Consider the following 20,261-nt stretch of genomic DNA (forward strand, 5'->3'; position numbering starts at 1 on the left):
GTAGATGTATGTTTATCAGTGGTGATAAGCGTCCCAAACAAGCAACCTTTCAATACAAAATACCTTGGGCAACTTATTTCTTGCTTCCATTATGAGCATTGCTTAATTGGTAGAACGTTGTCAGTGGTCTTAAAATCAATGCCCTTCAGCTTTCCAATAACCTTGCTATTATTGCAATAAAGCTTAGCTTCTTTTTCAGATTACTCAAGTCTCAATGCTCGTGTTTTTTTTCTCCCCACACATCAAGTTCAAATCACCTCTGAGTCTTTCTTGCACTATTTATGTTAGCATGTTGCTACTCTGGAGGCATTTGTAGTATGAGCTCTGTGATCATTGTAGGTTTTCTTCTGGTACTGTAGAAAACTCTTCTGCATTTTTTTCAATGAGTGATGCTTCAGAGCATAGCAATACATTCTCACAACCAAATCAGAACAAGGTTTATAATATTTTACGTGTTGCACTCTCAAAAAGGAATCTGAACTTCAAAAAGAACAAGGATGGAAAAGCTGTTACTTCAAAAAGAAAAGAAACTATAATCCAGTGGAATCTAATGCAAAAGGGAAAAAAAATCTGAGGATGTTGACAATGGATGTTGTTCTTAAAACTACCCCAACACATTCTGTCCAGAAAAGATGTGTATTGTTTTTTTTCTTACAGACTCCGAAGAAAGATATAAATCTTTTCTAATTGAAATACATCAAGCTATTTCAGGAATAGCTCTCCTTTAACATCCTCTGGCTTGGTCTGTCTTTTCCATTGAGCAAAAACAGTATAACCATTTAGAACTGATAAAGTGATATATCTGATAAAGTGAAAACAGGAACATTCCCATAATAACATAATGGAACAAGAAAGAGACCCTCCAAAATTCAGAAAACAAATGCCTTGATGGGTCCTATTACATGCTATACTAAGGACCCTTCCACACAGCCATCTAACCCAGAATATTAAGGCAGAAAATCCACAGTACCCGCTTTGAACTGGATTATCTGAGTCCACCCTGCCATATAATCTAGTTCAATGTGGATTTTATTTAGCTGTGTGGAAGGGGCCTAAGGCCCCTTCTACACTGCCATATAAAATCCAGATTTTCTGCCTTGAACTGGATTATATGGCAGTGTAGACTCATATAATCTAGTTCAGAGCAGATAATATGGATTATCTGCCTTGATAATCGGGATTTTATGGCAGTGTAGAAGGAGCCTGGGTTGAACCTAGGTCCTGCTAGCTTCTGAACAATTTTCTGATCAGTGTCTGCATACAGCATCTTATGGGGTTTCTGTATTTCTGCATTTATCTTGTTTGTGTTTTGTATTCTTCTGGTGATGGGGCTCAAAACAGTTTCCAACACATTGAAAACAATACTAGATGCTTTTTGATAGAGACCTTAATATATATTTTTTCTTGACTACTTTATCTGACGTAGCTGTAGAAATAAAAAGGCTAAGACATTTGGGGCCCCTCTAAACTGCTGCATAATCCAGGTTATCAAAGCAGAAAATTCACATTATCTGATTTGAACTGGATTATCTTAGTTTACACTGCCATATAATCTAGTTCAAAACATATAATGTTGATTTTATACAGCTGTGTAGAGAGGCCTTAGATAGCTCAAAAATGAGGATAACCTTTTTTTCTTTCTTTGTTGACCTTTTTTTATCTGCAAGCTACAGTGTTACCAGTATTGCGGTGGTGCAATGGGTTAAACCCTTAAATCCGGCTGAACTGTTGACCTGAAAGTTGAGTTGCTGACCTGAAAGTTGTCGGTTTGAATCTGCGAGATGGGGTGAGCTCCCATCTGTCAGATCTAGCTTGTGAGGACACGAGAGAAGCCTCCCAGCAACACATCTGGGCGTCCCTTGGGCAACGTCTCTGTAGATGGCCAATTATCGCACACCAGAAGCGGCTTGCAGTATGTTCTCAAGTCACTTCTGACATGATAAAAAGTCAATTAAACTTAAATTCATATGTTTATTGAGCAACACAATGTTGTTTTTTCTGCCTTCAAGTTGTTTCTGACATTCGGTGACCCAAAGATGACCCTATAGTGGAGGTTTTTTTTTTTTTTGTCAATATTTGCTCAGAGGAGGTTTGCCTTTGCCTTCCTCTATGGCTTGATGACTTGCCCAAAGCCATACTCCCTTGGTAGGTGCAATGGTTTTCAGTGGCTGAGTAGGGATTTAAACCTTGGTCTCCAGAGTCATGGAGAGTCAAACTAATACACCATGCTGGCTCTCAGGAAGGTTTACTCCCTGTAAAGATTACCTGTCTTTTGCTATGTGAAACCCATCTGATAAAGAGGCAGAAAATACTCATGCTCTCTGGTAAAATGTGGCAAACATGCAATTGTAACCAGGTATTTAAATATATATATAACAAACAGTTTTGTGTACAAATGAAAATGCAAGTGAAAACCCTTGCCGTCATAACTAAAACTTCTGTTCAGCTGTACAAGAAATATTTATTAGGGACAATGTTTATTTCCCCCCCCCCCCTAAATAAGAATATTTAAAGAAGAAACTGGAAGCATATTTTGCCATCTATTGTTTTACCCTGTATATGATAATAAACGTGCCCCAAAGTGCCACTATTAATAATGTAAAGCCTATTAACAGAATACAAAAACCAAAACAAGTGACATATGATGTCCTTTAGCAAGTGAATAGCAGCTTCCAAATAACTTCCTAATGACTAGTCATCCTGCCACTGACCCAAGTTACTTTTGCTTAGCTTAAGCCATTTTACAATAAGTGAAGGTTCCCTTATTTAACTTTATCACTAAAAGCTAACCCAAATAGCTATGTCTGAAAATACTGCTTCAGAATGTAGCAAATTAATCTGTTATTAATTGGAAAGCTTTTGATTGAACTGGGACTATTTGCTTATGAAAGATGCTGACTGACAGTACTGAGCCACTAAGGGCCCTTTCACACAGCCATATAACCCAGAATATCAAGGCAGAATAGCCCACAATATCTGCTTTTAACTGGGTTATCTGAGCCCACACTGCCATATAGTCCAGTTCAAAACAAATAATGTGGGATTTTATTCAACTGTGTGAAAGGGGTCTTAGACCCAATATTTTATTGCGTAACATCTTACAAGATGATAATTTGACATACATTGCCCTTTAGTGTACTGGACCAATTCTCATCATTCCTTGGAATTCTGCTACCAGTAATGTTAATCAAAAGCCTGTAGCCAACATAAACACCTCCATCCACATGAAATTCTGTATCAGCATTTCTTACATGGAAATAATTCCCTTGGAATGCTCTGTGTAACATACATGGAGTTCCTGTGCCACCACCTCCTTGAATAAAATAACACAACTTCTTGAGGGTTTTTTTTAACAGAAAAAGGAGATTTATTTATTAATAATTCATGAGTTCTCATTGAACATGCACGAAGCAACGGTGCTATTCAACAGAGAATACTGTCATCTGTCACTGTTTTATTTGACATTTACACTTTTTTTTGCTTGGTACTGCAAAACTTTCTTGAATGGCACGCTAAGATTATTTAAATGGTGTGTGCGTGGGTGGGAGGACCCTACACAGTGCATAAATACTTCTTTTGGTGGTACAGTAGAGTCTCACTAATCCAAGCTAAACGGGCCGGCAGAAGCTTGGATAAGCGAATATCTTGGATTATAAGGACTGATCAAGGAAAAGCCTATTAAACATCAAATCAGGTTATGATTTTACAAATTAAGCACCAAAACTTCATGTTATACAACAAATTTGACAGAAAAAGTAGTTCAATACGCAGTAATGTTATGTTGTAATTACTGTATTTATGAATTTAGCACCAAAATATCATGATATATTGGAAACATTGACTACAAAAATGGCTTGGATTATCCAGAGGCTTGGATAAGCGAGGCTTGGATTAGTGAGACTCTACTGTAATTGTTTGTTTGGATATTATGTGTTTCAGTAAAAGATGGGACATATAGTTGCTTGATATTTTCTCTTGTGCTCATAGCACTGGTACTTAACACCTATTTGTTAGATGGGCGAATGGCTGTTGGAATAAAAGGATGAGGAATAGATTTGTTGTAGGTATGTGTACAAATCGACTGTGAAACAGGGAGAAAACAAATAATAGCTGTTGTGAGATGCTGACACAAATGAATTGTCATTGCTGATGCCAAATAAATATTTATAAATGGCATCACAGGGAGGCCCAGTTGTATAAAACTGCAAGCATGAAGAGGGCATTTAGCACAATGATGTTACAGTTAGGGGGCCTTGGCAATTTCTTGCTGATATTAGGCTCATGAAAGTCTTTCTGCTCCATAGGTTGGTTATTATTTATAAAAATTGGAGAACCAGCTGATACATTCATAAGCTAATTATTGTAGCAGCTGGGTATACATGGTGCAATATGTCTGAGGCTGTGAAGTATCACAGATTTCTTGGGCCCTGCTGGTGTGTGTGTGTGTGTGTGAGAGAGAGAAAGCTGGATCCCTTAATCTGATCACCCAAGCAAAGAGTTTCTGGGGAAACTGGATTAATATTTCCCTAAGTAACAGGAATGTGATTCACCTTCAAAGCTGAGCGCTGCTAAACATGCCATTAGCTCATGTCCACTGGGGAATCGAGACATTTTCAGGTGTCCTGAGTATGGGATCTTTGCCTGGTAACTCCTTTTGCCAGAAATTAATTTGGTTTGCTCATGTCTGCACACATGGTCACACTGCAGTCTAGTTCTCTCCTTAATAGCTCTCCGGTCAGGACCTTGCATGTTGCTTGGCAAATGAAGCGCTATACTTCCTCAAGACTAATGGCAGAGAGCACGGAGTCCATAATGAGGCCTGTAGTGTCAGGCTAAGTGACTGTAATGAGTGCAGATTATAGCAGAGCTTATCCATCAAATGCAGCTGAGTGTTGTATACCATATTCCAAGATCAGAAGCAGAGATGGTGGCAGTCAGCTGTCACTCGTCGCTTTTCAAGCTGAGACTTCCGAAAATGCAAGCACATCCTCAAACAGACCAGTAAATCTTTGGATCTACATCACTCAAACCATTGACTTTGAACAGCTATAGGAATTTTCTTGTCCTTTAAAAACAGCTTTCTGGAGAGAAAAAAATATAGGTCTTGCACTACACTTTCTTTTGGGAAGTGTTTTAACCATACCTACTTGAAGTACTTGAAAGTGTTTATTGGAGGTTTATTTGGATCTGTAAAAAGGATGTAGAAATACAAGCTTATTTTCCCCCACAGATGGTTTATTTTACATTTCAAAAATTATTTCCTTTTTGAAGAGGAACCCCTGAGAAAACACTTTGGAGCTAAGAGGGGTATTTTTTGTTCTTGGCTTTGTTCTGGTTCTAAATTGTTATTAAATAGACACAGAATTTGGTGTGAGAGGAAGAAACTGTTTGTGTGGGTCAACTGACTCTGTGACTACTCACATACCATTGAAAAGAGTAAATACAGATATTTACTCAAAGAAATAATTAGATATCTTCTTTTCATTTCCCTTCACTCCTAGCTTATTGCAAGAAAAGATCAGGTCTGCACAAATGTGGCCTCTCACTTGTAAAAACAAGGCAGTGTTGTGTTACAGATTAGTTTATAAATCCCCAGTGGCTTCACAGTTCAGTGCCTACAGCTGCTGCAGATGGGCCGGGGGTTTTGTCTCTTCGCTGTGCTGCAGCCGGCAGTTGAAGGAGAAAATGGAATGATCAGGTTATTAACATGTAGGCCGTGAGGAAGAGGCTGCACAATGAGAACAGCTGGTGTTGCTGTCTTGGCTGATGCAGCGGAGATAATCAAATCTCGCCTTTTCCTTCTTTTCTTTTCCCCCCTCCTTTTTTGCAAGGGAAGGGAGTAAAGGCAGAAGACACAGTGGAGACTTAGGCAGACAATGACATGAGATCATATGAGGTTTTAATACCACCTTGCATCAGGACTTGTCCCTGGCTTTTAAGTTTCTGCGTTACTACAATCTCTCAGTGATTCTTTGGCTATGTGACAAACCATAGGGCTTAGCTATCTCTGTAGCATTGAAAGAAAACATTTCCAACCTTAAGAAAGCAAAATATTTTAAATGTTTCTTAACACAGGACATGATATTTGGAGGTATATACTTGAACTTTGTCTGGGTGGGGTTCAAGCTGCCAAAAACCTGAGCACTGACTTGAAATTATGGGCTATAAAGCTCTCAAGCTATTTGACTTAGCAGTTGCTGGGAATTTTTTTTCACGCACTGAGTTTTCACTTGTAAAATCACTAAAAAGGATGATTCAATCATTGCTATAAGAGACAGCTGTTTGCAGGTATGAGCAACCATGCATTGCAGATGTATAATGTACCTAAAATCCATTGAGAATTAGCACACTTGCTCTCTATACATGCAAATGGCTGGATCTCAGATAATTTTTCACCCATTAACAAAAATACTATCTTTCTGCCTTACAGTTTATATTGCTCTTTTTGTTTAATGAGGGCATAGGCAATATCCCTGTCCATTGATGTCATGATGAAATGTTAGTGCTCTTATTAGGGGAAGATCAAATGTTTCCCTGAAAAGTTCAATTAATGGATTCTTTCTAGTTTGATCCTATGTGGGGAAAAAGTATTTTCCATAATAAGCATATGTTAATTCATAACTGATAACATAAGCATAAGACCCCTATTCTGTTGCTCCCTTGCCAGGGAATTTAGTTGTGCTCCAACTAGATATGTTCAAAAAGTGTTAATTGTATGAATTTTCAGTTTGGGTGCTTAGTGCCTGGCATCCAGACAAGAATCTGGCAAGCTGTGCCTGTACTGCCCCATTTGGATCAGTGCCAACTCTATAGGTAAATGCACTATTTGAGTTGCAGTAGTATTACAATGTCAAAACTAACATGCATAGTACATGTTCTAATACTTTTATGTAAGCTATCCCAAATGAGAAGCTGGAATTGAAGATGCCACATGTAGTACATAATAGTGGAACAATAGAAGTAGAGCTTTTCCAATAGAACCTGACAATTGCAGTGTTCACCGGCTCACTAGTACTTAACAGATCCACAATTCTGACTATTCACTTCAGGGCTGGCTTTGTGAGTTGCTCCGATGGAAAGAAAACCCAAGTCCAGAAAATCGTACACTCTGGGAAAATCTGTGTACCATCCGACGCTTCCTGAGTCTTCCCCAGCATGAAAGGGATGCAATCTATGAAGAAGAGTCCAGGCATCATCACAGTGAACGCATGCAGCATGTTGTCCAGATTACCACTGAACCTGTACAGGTCAGTTGCCCTTTGTAAATAATTTTTTGTCCTACACTTATCCTGTGTTTTGTCATTCCCTATTAAGAGAAAAAATATGACTGTGTCACCACTCTCCAGATGTAAAAGCATGAAACATCTAGTGTCATGTTCACTGTAGGGATTCCCCATTGTGTTTCTGTAAGGATCATGCTTGTGTTAAAAAAGGATGCATGTGCATGTGGGTAGTTACAAACACAGCTAGATGTTAGTAAACATGTTTTACAATTGCATCTCTTCCTCACTATCTGAGTGACTTTTACAATTTTTTTAAAAAAAACTTACACAAGGAAAGAAACTTGGTTTTAGTTTTTAAAATTTCATATTAGCCAGTTTTGAAATAACAATGGAAAAAACTGAAAATATAAAGTGTTAAGACCACACATATTTCAATTTTCCATTAGTCAATGTAGTAAGTTAAATAAGGGTTAGAGTAATTGTTTCCCTAACCCTTATTTAACTTAAAGCGATGATTCAAGATATCTTATAGAAATTCAATTTCAAATGATAAGTAGTTGGCTATAATGAAAGCTGTGGGTATTCTTTTAGAAGTAGGCTTATTTAAAGGTTGACCTTGAACGTTTAGCCTACTTTTGAAATTCTTGAGCACTTTTTTGCATAGTGTATGTAGTTTCTTAGTGACACATTACACTGTATTGGAGTGTGATGCTTTTGTAGTTGTCAGCAAGTTACAAAACCTTGAATTAATTATTTATAACAATCAAAGTATAAAAATGAAGAAGACTATCTAGAACAAGCTGGCAGCTACATATAGCAAAACTCTGGGGATTCTCCAGTACACTTGATACATTACAGCTTTCCTTTGGGAAAATTGCACTTTAGGTATTGTTGTGTCTATCTGCCCTGCCTCCTGTGTTTGTTAACATATTTCAAATCCTGTTACTGACTTTGTATTTATGATACATAGCACTAGACATGAAAAAGAGTCAATGACTTCAAGGATCAAATTTATGTTTGTTTGCTTGCACTCATGTTGAAGATTCTAGTTGAGGACCCTTATTAACTCAAGTTGTAGCAAAAGTTAATCTATCTAATATTTTCTCTGTTCAAAGAATAATAATAATAATAATAATAATAATAATAATAATAATAATAATAATAAGTTTATTTGTATCCCGCCTCCATCTCCCCCGAAGGGGACTCGGGGCGGCTTACAGCAAAATCAAAATACAAACAATGATAAAATATAGAACATCAGGACAAAAACAAAACCAATAAAAATATACACAATAAGTTAAAAAAAGAAGAAAACCTTCTTCCCAAAAACTGTTGTATTTTAAAAGTTCTTAAAAGTTCTTTCATATTTTTAGGTTGCATAGCTTTATCAGTAGCTGAAATACTTAAAAAGAGTTTGTTAAACAGTACACCATGCTAATATGCATAGATGTAAGTGTTGTTCCTTCTCAACCCAGTATATTTGTCTACAGCAGTGGTTCTCAACCTGTAGGTCCCCAGATGTTTTGGCCTTCAACTTCCAGAAATCCTAATAGCTGGTAAACTGGCTGGGATTTCTGGGATCTGTAGGCCAAAGCACCTGAAGATCCACAGGTTGAGAACAACTAGTCTACAGTATCAGGTTCCGCTATGTTGGAGTTGTTGCAACATTGCAAGATGTATAAAGAACATCAAAGAAAACTTTGAGATGCATTTTGTTTCCTTTCCTGGTGAAGTGAAAAATGCTACCAAGGGGTACAGAGTCGAAGTAGGAATTGTTGTGTGCCTTTCAAGTTGTTTCTGACTTTTGGCAATTGCAAGGTGAGCCTGTGTAAGGGTTTTTTTTTTTTTTTTGGCAAGATAGATCAGACAGGGTTTGATCATTGCCTTCTTCTAAGGCTGAAAGAATGAGACTTGCCCAGGAGAACTCAGTGGGTTTCCATGGCTGAATGGGGATTTGAATTTCAGTCTCTCTGAGTCAAGTCAAACATTCAAACCACCATACTGCACTGAATCTGTACTACTGCTACAGTTACTACTAGTAATTATTGTCGTTCATTCTAAGATACGTTATTTTCCTGATTTCAGAGGTGGTACCCCAGGAAAAAAATGATACAACTAACAAAGTAAAACAAAATAAAAGCAGTTCAGTCCAGTACATTGTGACCTTGAGTTCACCCACTAAGGATTGTTGAGGCTTTTTGTTTCAGCATTTCATAATTTTCAGTGGCATTTTAATTTCGCATACCATGGTTCTTAAATTGTGTGGTAGAAGAGTGTTTTTAATGTAGTTCATGCTAAGCTTTTGATTTTTAAATTATTTTAAATGCAATTTGAATTGTTTTATCTAAGTGACTTTTTAATTGGCTTTAATTTGTGAAAAAATATATACTGAACTTTCTTGTAAATTGTTACAAGAAATATATTACTTCTGCTGCTTCATCCAGCCATCCCAAATATAACAAAAATTTTGGTGTTGTACCAAATGTCAGCTACTGTTCGTTGGGGGGAAATCCACAAATCTACACACTATAGTGTCTCCTGTGCACTGGTTGTTCTTTGAACTAAGGATGGTGGGAGCTTTTCAGTACTTCTCGTGATGGCATGTGGGAGTGTTACTCTTTACTCTTCACTTCCTCCTCAAAATAAATGATTTATTATCTAGGAAGTGAGGAACTCCAGTGAAGAGACACTAAGGACTTGAAGTGAGCATTCACTAGTGATGATAACAATTTTCTAGTTATCAAGAAACATAACTTGATTTTTATTCCCAGTAATTGAGAAAAACAGGAACATTAACTCTTTGAGAAAATGGGAGCAGCTATATACTGTACATGTTCCTGCAATCATCCTCCTTATCAACTGCTCTTTCCTCCCACTTATATGTTTACATTGTGATATGGGCACAATCCCCTGGCCCCTCCCCTCTATCAACGTAACACTTACCCCAGTGTTTATCTCCAAGTATCCAGGTTCCCTGTACTGCACAGTTAATTTTAAAATTATTTTGTTATACTAATTTTGGTTTACTAGAAATAGGTAGAGGTTATTGGTGCATATGCTTGGATGGAAGGGGAGGGGGAGAGAAATACTTCAGAGCCAACAGAATAGACAATTCCTTAGCAGGAGATATCAATGAACATAGGTCACGGCCAGCTTTCCTTGGCAAATGGCATTGCCACAGGACTGTAATCAGAAGAGGGAGTAGCACATGCATATATGCAATTATAAACTAAGGATGAGAATGAATTAAACAATTATGTAGCACAATGAATATTTGAATTTGAACAAGACTGGGGTCAAAATACCTGGATCAAACAAATTATTTTTGAAAAGAGAAAGAGAATTGCTTGAATAATGTAGTAATTACATTATGTTGTCTGCAAAGTACAATACTGAGCATTGTTATGTTTGATGAAATTATATTGACAGTATGCAGCAGTCTTAGTTTATATGTATTTCTTGTTTAGTGTAGCAGAATTTAGCACAATACGTGTCAGAGAGTGTGAGACTGAACAGCTTTTTAAAGAAAATACATTACTTTTGTTTTCTGTTCTGCCATTACAGTAGCATTTGTCTGATACTGTTCTTAAATAATGTATTTATTTATTGCTCAGTGCCCTAGCCATTGTGCTGCACAATATCCCAGGTCCTCTTCTCAATATCAGTCATCTCTTAGAAAAGGAACCAATCTGCTAATATCGTCCCCATAAAGAATCAAAGCTAATCTCTGTAACTTTTACTATTTTTTTTACAATGTGGCACTATGTTGGGAATGTCACTAGTTTCATAACATTAACTTTGTCCTTTGATCTGTCTAGCTCTGAATTCACAATAATTTGTCTTTTCCAAAAGCTGTTTGGAACCAGTGATACAGTGTCAATTGTCAATCTAATAGGTTAAATTATCAAAACATATACTTTGTTATTCATTCTGAAATGATAGGCAAGTGGAAGTTTGAAGATACATCTACAGATAACGCACGCTATTTATCACCATTTGACCAGAGCAGTGGTTCTTAACCTGTGGGTCCCCAGGTGTTTTGGCCTACAACTCCCAGAAATCCCAACCAGTTTACCAGCTGGTAGGATTTCTGAAAGTTGAAGGCCAAAACATCTGGGGACACACAGGTTGAGAACCACTGGATTAAGGCTAGATCAGGATTACATAGAAATGCCTATTGTATGATATAAATAAGCAAATCAGTACTCTTTTTTTGATTTTGGAGATAATACCTGAATGCTTCCCAAGTTTTACTCAATGTGCTCAGGCATCAAGAACGAAAACAAAATGGGATGGAAATTGTGGCACCACAATATATATGGTTTTTGGGGGGAAGTAATGGCAATAACTCCATATGCAGAAACCTTTTGCCCCAATAAAGATTATACCACAAATTCCTCAAACCTCTATTAAACTGTCCATGTCAAAACATTGTATAACAGTCCTAAGCTGAATAATATGTAATGGAGGTGGATAGAATATAGTTATGATTAACATTATTTTAATCACTTTGACTTCACGAGTCCTAAGTTATACAGATGGCTTTTTAAACACAAACAGCCAGAGAAATCTTCAGTGTTTGCTCACTTGTGTTATAATTAACAAAATGTTTAAGAATACAATGCATGAAATGGTTATACAATTAAAAGTGTACAGTGGAAAAAAGCAACAGATTAAAATGCCAATTTAAGATATACTTTTAGTTTAATGTTGCCTAATACGTTCTAATACATATGACTCACTCTTGAGGGTTAGGGAGACATAAATATTTCCTTTCCTAAAGGATCACCCTCTTTTAAGTTCCAGTTTGCCTGGCATGACCCTTGTCTTTAAAAATGCCTTTCCAAATTATTGCTTTGTGACTAATATACCCACAAAATAATATTGTCAAGATTTGATAACAGTATTTGCACTACTTAATTGAGTGGTCCAGTTAAAATATTTTGAGAGAAGGTATTTGAGGTCTCAACAAATTGCAGCCATTTTAGTTGAAGGTACATACAATTAAGTAAAATCCTCAAAGTGAAAACATAGCTTCCTTTCTATAGTTCAGTTGCCATGTTTTTTTCTTTTCTTCTTTTTTTGGAAATTGATACTTTGCCATGGAGAAAGATGTGGCTATGCACTGTGGTTTTCATTTTAATGAATGTTTGACCACTTTACTTTTAAATAAGCACCATTTGGACATTTTATGACAATTTATAGAAGCTTAAAACTCTTGATCCTGTAAGTATTGCATGCATTTTGACAAAACCAATAAGCTACACTTTATGGGCAGTGGGGCCCTTTATATTTGCCTTTGAGATATCCAGTAGAGTTTGTGATGATAGATAGTTATTACAATTGCAGTGGAAAGCCACTATTGAAGCCAAACCTACCTATCATGTCATTTCAGCTGTTTCTGTTTAACTCTGCTGCCTAATGTGGCTAGAGAATGCTGCCGATTTCTATTAAGAATAACTCCATAATAATCATAGTATAGCTTACATTGGGCAGAGGAGAAATATTCAACTTCCTTACTTCAATACTGTATATTTTAAATTTCATTTTGTCCTGAAAATTATAGATAATGTCTCCCAGACAAAAAAAATATTTTTGTCACTTTTTGAGACTGTGTTCTATATCTGTAACCTCTCAATGAAATACAGAAAACTTCTTTGTATTAAAAAGTATTTTGTGTACTGTGCTGATCCCAAGATATTTTAAGAATGTAGATGCCAAAGCCACCAACTAGAATCATGCCTCCCCCCCCCCAAAAAAATAACCCTTATAATGCTATCTTGGGGTGAACTCAACACTGTCTTTCTGCTCACTTCCATTAATGAAATGGTGAGGTGACATACATGCTACTTTTCCCCATCTACTCCCCCCCCCCCCCCACAATCTTCTCTGTAATAGGGCTGAACACCATTTTGTTTTTCAAAATGGGCTCTGGATTATTTGGCATTTCAGGCGCTGAATCGCCCATAATGGTATGGACGGCACGGCCATTTTTTTGGGGGGGGGGGGGAGGACAACAAAACACAATGGCTGAAAACAGCTGCTTTCTGTTTCTTTCATCTACATGTGGAGCACTGAGTGGCAGCCACTTGTGCACATGGGGTTTCTCTTTGAGTCACATTGGCTGAGCCAATCAGAAGAAGGACGCTCACGTGTTTTTTAGCCAAGCTGGTCCTCCATTTTTCTGTGGTGTCCTGGCTGTTGAGAGAGAAAGATCATGTGCTAGTTCAGTGGTTCTCAACCTGGGGTCCCCAGACGTTTTTGGCCTACAACTCCCAGAAATCCCAGCCAGTTTACCAACTGTTAGGATTTCTGGAAGTTGAAGACTAAAAATATCTGGGGAACCATTCATTGTAGTTTAATATCTTTCAGTCCTTGTTTTAAAAAATATTTCACTATTTATTTATTTCTTTATTTATTTATTTGCTACATTTATTTCCCGCTTTTCTCACCCCGAAGGGGACTCAGAGCGGCTTGCAAATCAAATGTACATACAATTTATTATTAGCATAGCACAATATAAGCAATAAATTACTATATTGTACTATATCATTATATGGTAATATTATTAGTAATATTACATTTAATATATAATATATAATATGTAATTAATATCATTATATTGTATTATTATTTGTATAATATTGTATTACATTATAATATTATTATCAATATTATAAGTATATACAATATATTATATATTTATAAATTATTGTGTGTGTATATATATATATATATATATATATATATATATATATATATAATTAGCATATCATGTTGCTATGACACAGGAGACAAGATGGAACTAGGGAAGTGACACTGGGTGTGTGTTTGGGGGGGGCTGTGAAAGGGCATTTGGGGGATGTTTGTTAAATATTGAGGTGGTTTAGTGAAGGGAGGGGATAACAGCAGATAGGCTGTTAGGAATTGTGGGAGTTGAAGTCCAAAACACGTGAAGGGCTGACATTTGTCCATTCCTGGGATAGCCTGACTCCCTTGAGCCCCTGCAAGTTGTTTGTTGTTCACCTCTTTGACTATTGCATTTTTCTTATGGCTTCTGTCTGTGTGCATTCCTTCTCTCACGCAAGAAGCCTGAGCCTCTTCCCTCCCCAATATAAAAAAGTTATAATAATAAATATATGCATACATATATAAACCACACACACACACAATGACGTTTGGCCATGGTGTGGGTGCTGCTGGGTCAAGTGGCCAGGTTTCAGGGGAGTGAAAGCCAGAGGGAGAGGTACTACTGAATCTCAATCAGATTCTCCCACGGGATACTTTTTTGGGTTTTTTAAAAATAAGATTTGAAGAACTTTAAGAAAATTTTAAAAATCAGCGGATGACTCAAACATTCTGAAACTTGGTGGGCTTGCAGTGGTAAATGTGTCCTCCAAGTGTAGCAATTTTTGTCCCAATAGCCGTAAAAATGTGAAACTCCTTAAAGGATTTGAAACGCCTTAAAGACACAAAAGTTGTCCCAAAAGGAGAGAAGTGAGAGGCGAGGGAGGAGAGAAGAGTGAAGTGTCACAGACTTCCATTTTATAGTTTTTAAACTGCTTTGCTTTCGGAGAAAGGAGGAAGGAAATATCAGCTCCAAATGGGGATGCAACTTTTATGTGAGGAAATATGGTAGCTTCATATTAGTGGCATTCATTTTTTTAAAAAAAACAGTGATATTTATTTATATTTTAATGGATTTGTGTGCAAAGTTTCATATTTTTGTATTCATAAGTCAAACCTAGAATGTATAGCACTATGTATACTGTTCTGAAATGTCCATAGTCTTGTGTTAGTAATACTTATCATTATTTGGATTTCACTCACTGAACAATGGTTATTTTAAAAACATATATTAATGCTTCAGATTCATAGTTGTCACTTTGGACAACTTGGTAGTTATGAGCAAATCCTATTTTTATGACTTGATATAAGATATAGATGGGCAGGATATTTAATAAATAACACTGAAAAAGTGTAACTGCCGGAATAAAAATGAATTTACTATAGGTAGTTTACTAGTCTTTGCCTACCCCTTATAGTTGACAATGTCCACTTTGAAGTTCTGGTTATTGGTACTTTGAACCCATTGATGGAGTATATTGAACTGGATTTTAATTTTTGTGGTTTTTTTTTTTAAGTCGAATTGTTTGTTTTTGTTCTATGATGATGTTTACTATGTTTATTATGTTTAACCTTGTTGTATGGTGTCCTTTTGACAATTAATTTTTTTTTATTATATTGGAAACCACCATGAATCCTCTCAAGGAGATGGAGCGGTATATAAATACAGTTTTAAATTATTATTATTATTATTATTATTATTATTATTATTATTATTATTATTATTATTATTATTGGTGTATTTGCTATAATTCACAGGTTCCAAATAATAAGCTTCAGCAACCCACTATAATAACTGTAGAAATATTATTTAAAAGGGGAGGGGGTTTTTTTTGCTTCTTGATGTCTAATATTCACTGAAACATGACTGTCCAATTGATTATGTCACTAAACAGAGACTTGGTAGAATTCCTATATGACCTTAAAATATCTTGCGAGACAGCCTTTGAACACTTAAGTGCTAAGTACTTATTACTATTCATTATTTATTATTTATTTCTTCCCCTATTTTCTCTTCATGCAAACAGGAAATACATTTGTTCCATTTTGAAAGTGAAAAAGTATTCCCTGTGGCACTTGAAATTTTAATAGTCCTCAATAAATAAAATTATATCTAATAACATAACTGGTTTTGCTTGGCACTGTGATCTAGATGCATTGCAGTCGCGGAAACATAAATAGTTACAGCCTTTGAAAGCCTCGTTCCTATTTGCTAAATATACTTGGCTGGCTTTAAATTCCTCTGTGTACAGTCATTAATACAATCCTCTTTGACAGCATTTAATTAAAGTGCTTTTCTCTATTAAATTCATTAGAACTTTTCTTTGTAGAGTATTTTTTCTAAGACACTTGAATGCTAAAGATCCGCAAGCCCCTCTAAATTATTTCTCTCTTCACTGTAAATTGTTAATTAAATTTAACTTAGTGTCTTCTTAGTGTTGATGAAAAAATGAAAAACCAGTGCCTTTTTATTAGCCAAACCTTTTCTTAGTGAAGGGCAAGGGAGAGGCATTATTCCTCAATAGAACTGCTCTAACAATCTGAACCTAAAGAAACTTTTCATTGTTCAGAAATGGAAACAGATACGGCAAATGGAGCAGAGCCATTTTAAGCTTAAAGTAGCACAGTCCATTTAATTTCACTTCACTTGTCATTAAAATACTGAAAAATTTCCAAGTTTCTCAGGAAATTCCAAATAAAAGTTTGAAAGTTCTGCACAGGGCAGTGGCACTGTCTGCATCAGCTCGAGGGCAGAGACTTGTATTGATGCTGGGAGAATATTATGCCATTATATCAGCCGTGCTCATGGATACCAGAATTAACGAGGCCATAGGTAGACAAATGAGTAGTATCTTGAAGAATCAAAATACCTTGCAGAACACTCTTGCAGTTGATTGATCTCATTTGCAAAATTATCAATATACTGTGCAAGATGAAAGATTGCTTTAGTCTGAATCCAATCACCACATCCAACTAAATTAGAACAATTGACTCAAATGTTGGTTGATAGGAAATTCTTATGTAACTTTCTTTATTCCATTGGTCTACTCTAGTTGGATCTAGACATAAGATTCAGACTGGGGTGGGAAATATGCAGCGCTCTGGATGTTGCTGAATTATAACTTTTAGCAGCCCTCCAACATTGCTAGAGATCAGAAAGTCTGGGAGAGTCACATAATCCCCACCCTTGGCGTACTTGACAAAGGTCAGTTTTAAAGGACAGTGCCAATCAGATTTGTTGATTTGTGACTTTATTATTATTTTGGTTTAATAACATAAAGAACTAATTCAGATAGTGGAGAAATGTATCATTCAGTATGCCTCTAAATAGGTGAGCATTTGTTGGGGGAAATGGGTAGGGGGTTTGTCCTGTATTAATAGATTATTGACAGTTTAATGTCTTGGCACCTAAACAGCCCATAAGGTATAATAAACAGGAAGCTGCCTGATGTGAGAGCAGTCAATAATATATTCAATCAGAACCTTTCAGTTAATTGCTAGTTGACCTCAGAGGGAAGTCTTTTCTTTAGTTTAGACCTAAAACAACCAGAAGGAATTTAATAATCAAAGTATTTTTGCAAACACATGCAAGAGTAGTATTTGTGGATGTGTTCATTCTAAGTAATGTACAGAATAATAATTTCATGATCCTAAAAATATTGCACACTTATAGACCAGCTATTTTGCCAGCTACTGGAATTTCATTAAAAATAAATGTGAGCATTTGTATGAAGAAAATAAAGTAAAATGAATAGAAAATATTGCTGTTTAGAAGGAAAAGTTGGAGCAGGATTCTTGAGCAAGCAAGGGGTCAATCCAAGAGTCAGAATGGCTAGAGGAAGCCTCAGAGAGTAAACAGGTATCTGAAATGTGGGGAAGATGGGGGATGTGGGTGAAGAAATAAAGAGAATGCAATGGGCAGGTTCTTAATGTATATTATATACTAAAATAAAAGCTTCTTTCTGCTGTAAATAAAGTGGACAGTGCTGTAAGAGGCAATGCTGTTCAAAGTGGCAGCCTGTGGTTCAGTGCTTATCTAGTGAGTTTCCAGGAAAGAAATAAATAGTTGTAGTCAATGTAACAAATATGGTTCCAGTTCCTGGCACATTAGAAGCAAACAGTGCCAGTCTTCCACAGCAGATAGCTTAAACATCACTGCTCTAAGAAGATAAGCAGGCACAAGATGGCCAGATATAGACAAAGAGATGAGTCCACTGCCTTCAGAATACTGTATATATCAAGCAGAAGATCAAAGTTGACCTCATTAGTTAATAGTTTATGATTTTATGGCCTACAATAACAACCACTCTTCTTCGCTGTGTGACTTTGGAATGGATGTGTTCTCTTGTCAGAGTTGAATTCTCATACTTCACTGTTCCAAATTCGTTTTGGGAAAAACCTAATAGAGAAGAGATTTTTCAATAAAGATGAGAAGGAAATTTGCTCAGATTTCACTTGTCTATGACCAAAAACAAACATTTCTTCATTTTACTAGCACAACACATTTTAGAGATCTTTACTATATTAGGTTTTGTTTTTAATATTTTCAATGTGAAATGAAACAAACAAACAAGTCAAGGAAGGCTTGCATAAGTAAACATAATGGTTTTGAATCTTCTAGAGATCACTTTGAAGGTTTTTCTAAAACGTATCCAGGGAAAATATTTTCTGTCACTAGCTTCACCTTTTCTTTTAGTGACACAACATATAAATCTGTTTGTTGTGTTTTATTATGCTGGGGGTAGTTGTTGAGGCAGACTTTAACACTAGCCCTCCTTTCTTTGGTTTGCCATTTACATGTGGCCAATAAAGAATTTTGGAAGCTGTTCCCTGTTTACCTTGCCTATTGTATGCAAGCACACACAGCATTTAGAGTAGAATCCCATTTTTCCAGCTCAAATTTATTACATTGTTTACTGCAGACCTCTGCCGCAAACCAATATCAAAAACTCTTTTCACCATTCTTCCAATGCTGATGTTGCTTTAATAAAAACTCTTGCAGATAGACACAGGACAAGAAGAAAAAGGTAGACATTAAAAGACTTTATGAAAAGGAGCTTCTTTGTCAGAGCCTTCATTAAGTGAGTTATGCCATCTTCCATTTTGATGGGAGGTCACTTTTAGAACATGATAAAAATGTTTGTTGTGTGCATCTCAATTGTAATGTGATACATAGTGTTAATCCTTATCCCAGGAAATAGTGATGGTGACAAAACTATACTGCAAATTACCAGAGTGGTGACTAGTGATAATGCAGGACTCAGAAAGAGGCAACCTATTATTATATTAGCATAAACTATTGACAATGTGAGTATGAGAAAAAGAGGTAATGGAGCCATATTATAAGAAGTATAGCCATCAAGAGATTGCGAGGATATGCATCACTAAATGCAAAAGAGATGGCCAAAACTACAGCAGATGTGTAAGAAGCCTATCTGCAGTAAACGGGAATGTCCAAAAATAAATATATAAATAGGCAGGGTGTGAAAATAATTTTAAAGTGAGATATTTTGAATGGTATTCAGATTACCAAGACTACTCGTAATAGAAATAATCCAAGAAGGCTATCTCTTTGATTTAGGGAACAGACTTTTCAGTTTCTCAGCAACCAGATTGATATATAAAAGCATCTTACATTTAAGAAGGGTGCAAGAGTGCTTATCAGTATTATCCTAAGAAAAGGATGGAAATGTTTTTTAAAGTAATTTTTATGCATGTCAAGTAACAGCATATTAACTGCTGTAAGTACAGTCAGTTTCTTGACAGATTGGAGACAAATCAGATAAAGGTTTAAAATGTGGTTATTAATGGTTATTGGTGCAAAGGTTTTCATATTTGTAGCTTGCAGAGAAAATGGAATATTGAAATGAATGAAAAATCAGATGTAAGGCAGCATATCCACATATTTTAATTTACCTGGGAATGTTGCCTGAGGAACACCATGAGGAAACAAACAAAAAATCCTGGCAGATATTTGGAAGACAAGGGGTCCTGCAGGTTCTAATTGGGGGTAGTGAGACAGTTTCCCTCTACAATATTTCAGAATTTGCAGAAGATTAAGATTGTAAGCACTCTGTAATTTTTTTACAAGTAAATGGGGAGCTTGAGAAAGCTGTGCAAAGAGACTTCCAAAATCAGATGACAAATTCAGTGAACTTCTGAGCTTTTGGTTAGTGGATTGTCTTCAGTGGAACTCGACATGGGAAGGGATGAGAGGACCCTTCTGCTGTTAGACTTGATAGTCTCCTCTGGAGAAATAGGGTTCACCTACAAAACTCCCCAACATAATAAAAAGAAAATCAATGCTTGTCTGTAACACAGTAGCCTGTTTCACAGGAGGTTTCTCTGGAGAATTTTTTAAAAAATGGGAACAAAGTCAGAAAGTCTGCTGAGATCTCCCCTGAGACTTCA

At 36.3% G+C, this 20,261-nt stretch overlaps 1 protein-coding gene across 3 annotated transcripts in view; it reads left to right on the forward strand.

Moving 5' to 3' along the window:
* The window catches only part of satb2 (SATB homeobox 2), a 188,419-nt gene that overhangs the window by 151,039 nt on the left and 17,119 nt on the right, over window positions 1-20,261 (forward strand). For all 3 annotated transcript variants that reach the window (XM_062962674.1, XM_003226080.4, XM_062962679.1), the window contains one exon: window positions 7,050-7,247. In XM_062962674.1, the coding sequence (XP_062818744.1) occupies window positions 7,050-7,247 (198 nt within the window). The remainder of the gene's footprint in view (window positions 1-7,049; window positions 7,248-20,261) is intronic.

The sequence above is a fragment of the Anolis carolinensis genome, chromosome 1, assembly GCF_035594765.1.
Source record: "Anolis carolinensis isolate JA03-04 chromosome 1, rAnoCar3.1.pri, whole genome shotgun sequence".
Classification (NCBI taxonomy): domain Eukaryota; kingdom Metazoa; phylum Chordata; class Lepidosauria; order Squamata; family Dactyloidae; genus Anolis; species Anolis carolinensis.